At 31.4% G+C, this 3,105-nt stretch overlaps 1 protein-coding gene across 1 annotated transcript; it reads left to right on the top strand.

The window, feature by feature from the left end:
• Positions 1-911: 911 nt before the first annotated feature.
• Positions 912-2,094, top strand: LOC145169454 (uncharacterized). The gene has a single exon (XM_079088005.1). The coding sequence runs from the start codon at positions 973-975 to the stop codon at positions 1,915-1,917; it is 945 nt and encodes a 314-aa protein (XP_078944131.1). The 5' UTR covers positions 912-972; the 3' UTR covers positions 1,918-2,094.
• The last annotated feature ends 1,011 nt before the right edge of the window (positions 2,095-3,105 follow it).

Genomic DNA, 3,105 nt, shown 5'->3' with positions numbered 1-3,105 from the left:
TGGTTTAAAAAGTGATCATATTGATTATAAAAAAAGTTAGTGATCCAATTTGAACTTAACTATATATATATATATATATATATATATATATATATATATATATATATATATATATATATAAGAGAAAGAGAGAGAGAGAAAAAAAAAGAGAGTAAGAGAGAGAGAGAGAGGTTTAATTGAGAAAAAAGAAGTTTGAGAATGAGAGAAAGAATCTTGGTCACTCATTTCGAATTTGTCGTTTAAGCGTTCCGGCGTACCGAGCCGATGGAACAAATCATATATGAATACCTATATTTATATATGAATAAGTATAGATGAAGTGATTATTCATAAATGAATATGGTAGCGGTGGTTGGTGGCGGAGGTTGGTGGTGCTTGGTTGTAGAGGTGGTGTTGGTGGCGAAGGTGGCGGCGGTGGTGGTGGTTGGTGGCGGAGGGGAGGTAGTAGATTCATCTATGAATACACTCACATTTATATTAATATAAGAATTTTATTCATCCTCCGTCGCATCAATACAACGGAGTGTTTTGCAGGAAAAAATAAATGATTGGTTGAGAATTATTCCACCATTCTCAACTTATTTTATTTTCTCAATATATATAGTCTCTTCTCCAACTAAGTTTTTCTTTTTTAGAACGGCGAATGAGTATATGTATGAAATAAAACTTATGAACTTATTAAAAACATCTTGATAAACACCTTATTAGCTAAATGGGTTAACCCAATTTGTTCCAACCAAGTTTCTTTATATTAGATTCTTAGTATCAATAAATTTTTAATTTTGGGAAAAAGTACGGTAATCATCGGTGTTACTTAAGTATGCCCAAAAAAAATAGATTCTCACTTCATTGCCACAACCAATAAGAAAGAGGCTCTTTAAATTCCAGCTAAACCAAACCCAAACCTTTTCCTTTATTTAAATTAAAGAATTTTCTGCTGATATTTTTTGATTGCTTTTTTTTAAAACCATAATGTATTCCTCAAATCCTTTTCCACAGCTTCCCTCATCTACCGATGGCTTCTCTCATTCCAATTCTTTCTTTTATCATGAAAAAGATGATGTTCAGTATAACTACTACCGGAAGAACGACGACCCATTTAACTCCGGCGAATTTCTTTTTCATCCCTACAACAGTTCTACTCCTCCCCCGGTCATGGAGAATGTTACTACAATCAAACAAGATTTTGGAAGGCAACAGCAGTTTTCTGAAGGATCAGGGTTGCAGTGTTCTGAAGATCATGATCTTTTAGATTCAGTAATTTCTCCGTACAACAAGAGATTAGCGACCTCGAAGAAAGATGGACATAGTAAGATCTACACAGCTCGAGGCCCAAGGGATCGAAGGGTGAGATTATCCATTGAGATCTCACGAAAGTTCTTCTGTCTTCAAGACTTGCTAGGGTTTGACAAACCAAGCCAAACCCTTGATTGGCTGTTTTCCAAATCCCTCACAGCCATTAACGAGTTGGTTGAAGAAACAAGCTGCTCATCTTCAACAGTCACTGATCAATCCAAACTTACATTTCTGGAAACCATTAATGGCGGATCAGAAAAGAAACCAGTACAACCCAAGTGTGTTAGTATCAAAAAGAAGAAAACGACACGAAGATGCAATAAATCTGGATTTCAGGAGGATCTTGCTAGAGACCAATGTAGGACAGAAGCAAGAGCAAGAGCTAGAGAAAGAACAAGAGAAAAACTGCTTGTTAAAAAGCTTGATGATGACTTGAAGACATTATTTCCTGATTGTTGTGATTCAGGTAACTTTTGGAGTCAAACTGAACCGAAAAATGAGTATAAAGACATATGCAGGGAGTGTATAATGGATCAAGAAGCCATTAGACACATTATTGAAGACATGTGGCCTTTCAATATAGAAAGGAGTTGTAATTATTTATGGTTTTGTCTTTTATAATTATTATATGCAAAGTGTCGGTAGCATAGTAACATAAAGTGTGTAAGTCCCTCAATAGTCTAGGGTGCTATAATGTAAATAGGTTTGTCATATTGCAATCAAACGATTGCAGTTCTATTATTGTACTCGGCTCCTTTGAGCCTATAAATAGGGCCTTTGCCCATATGGAATAAACAAGCTAAGTTTGAGTGTTTAAGACTTGAGTTGATCTCAAAGTTCTTCCTCTGTTGAAATAGTTCGTCTATTTCTGAATAGCAGAGCCCTATCCAAATATATTCATATAATCATTCATATAATCCAAACAATCCATCGTCAATCCATCCCGACGCATCATTCAGGTATAATTCTATCCTAACCTTTTTATTAATTCCGTCATGTTTTTCGATTTGGTATCAGAGCTAAGTAACGTTCTTATTATTCTTATTATTAGTTTGCATATTCAATCTATCGTTAATAAGAATATATACATATGCATATGCAGCATCATAAACATGATAAGCATCATAAACATGATAAACATCATAAACATGAAAATAAATAATCATTATTTTTAAGTACCCATATTCAAAAAATCATCGTTATTAAAACAATTAAAAATTATCGAAAGAAGATTTAATATCATAAATATGTCTCAAGATATTCTATTCAATTGTTATATTATTTCTCCATGATAATCTCATTCCGAGTTATTTTAACTATTAATTCTACAAAATTTGAAATTTTTATTAAAATAATACTCGTTCTTAATAATCAAATTAATCAAATTCATGCTTGAAATATATATTTATGTCTAACAAAATTTTGATGAATTGTATTCCTAATAAAAATATTATTTTAAGAATACAGCAAATCCAAGAATCTATAAATAATTCTAAGAAAAATCTCAAGGATTCTTACAAACCTAATAATCAAGGTACGATTTTAAACAATAACCATATTCATGATGTTAGATATTTCATAAGAACTAGTATTAAAATCCGTTACAAACAAATACGACGTCTAAAAACAAAACTATTTGTATTTTAAAACATATGTCTTTTAAACACTATTATAATTACCACTACTATTTTTAAATAAATTTTAATCGTAACTTTAAATCTAAAACGAAACTAAACTATTATTATTATAAAATTATAATCATGAGTTTTTCAAGTCTAGATACAAATAAACAAGAATTAAAATTTTTTC

The sequence above is a fragment of the Lactuca virosa genome, chromosome 4 (assembly GCF_052849685.1).
Source record: "Lactuca virosa cultivar CGN04683 chromosome 4, Lactuca_virosa_CGN04683_v6, whole genome shotgun sequence".
Classification (NCBI taxonomy): Eukaryota; Viridiplantae; Streptophyta; class Magnoliopsida; order Asterales; family Asteraceae; genus Lactuca; species Lactuca virosa.
Note: the sequence above shows the minus strand (reverse complement) of the source record. Positions and strands in the feature narration are given on the sequence as shown.

Bases quoted from the DNA above. Each gene is read 5' to 3' on its own strand.
- LOC145169454 (XM_079088005.1), top strand. From the start codon at position 973: ATGTATTCCTCAAATCCTTTTCCACAGCTTCCCTCATCTACCGATGGC.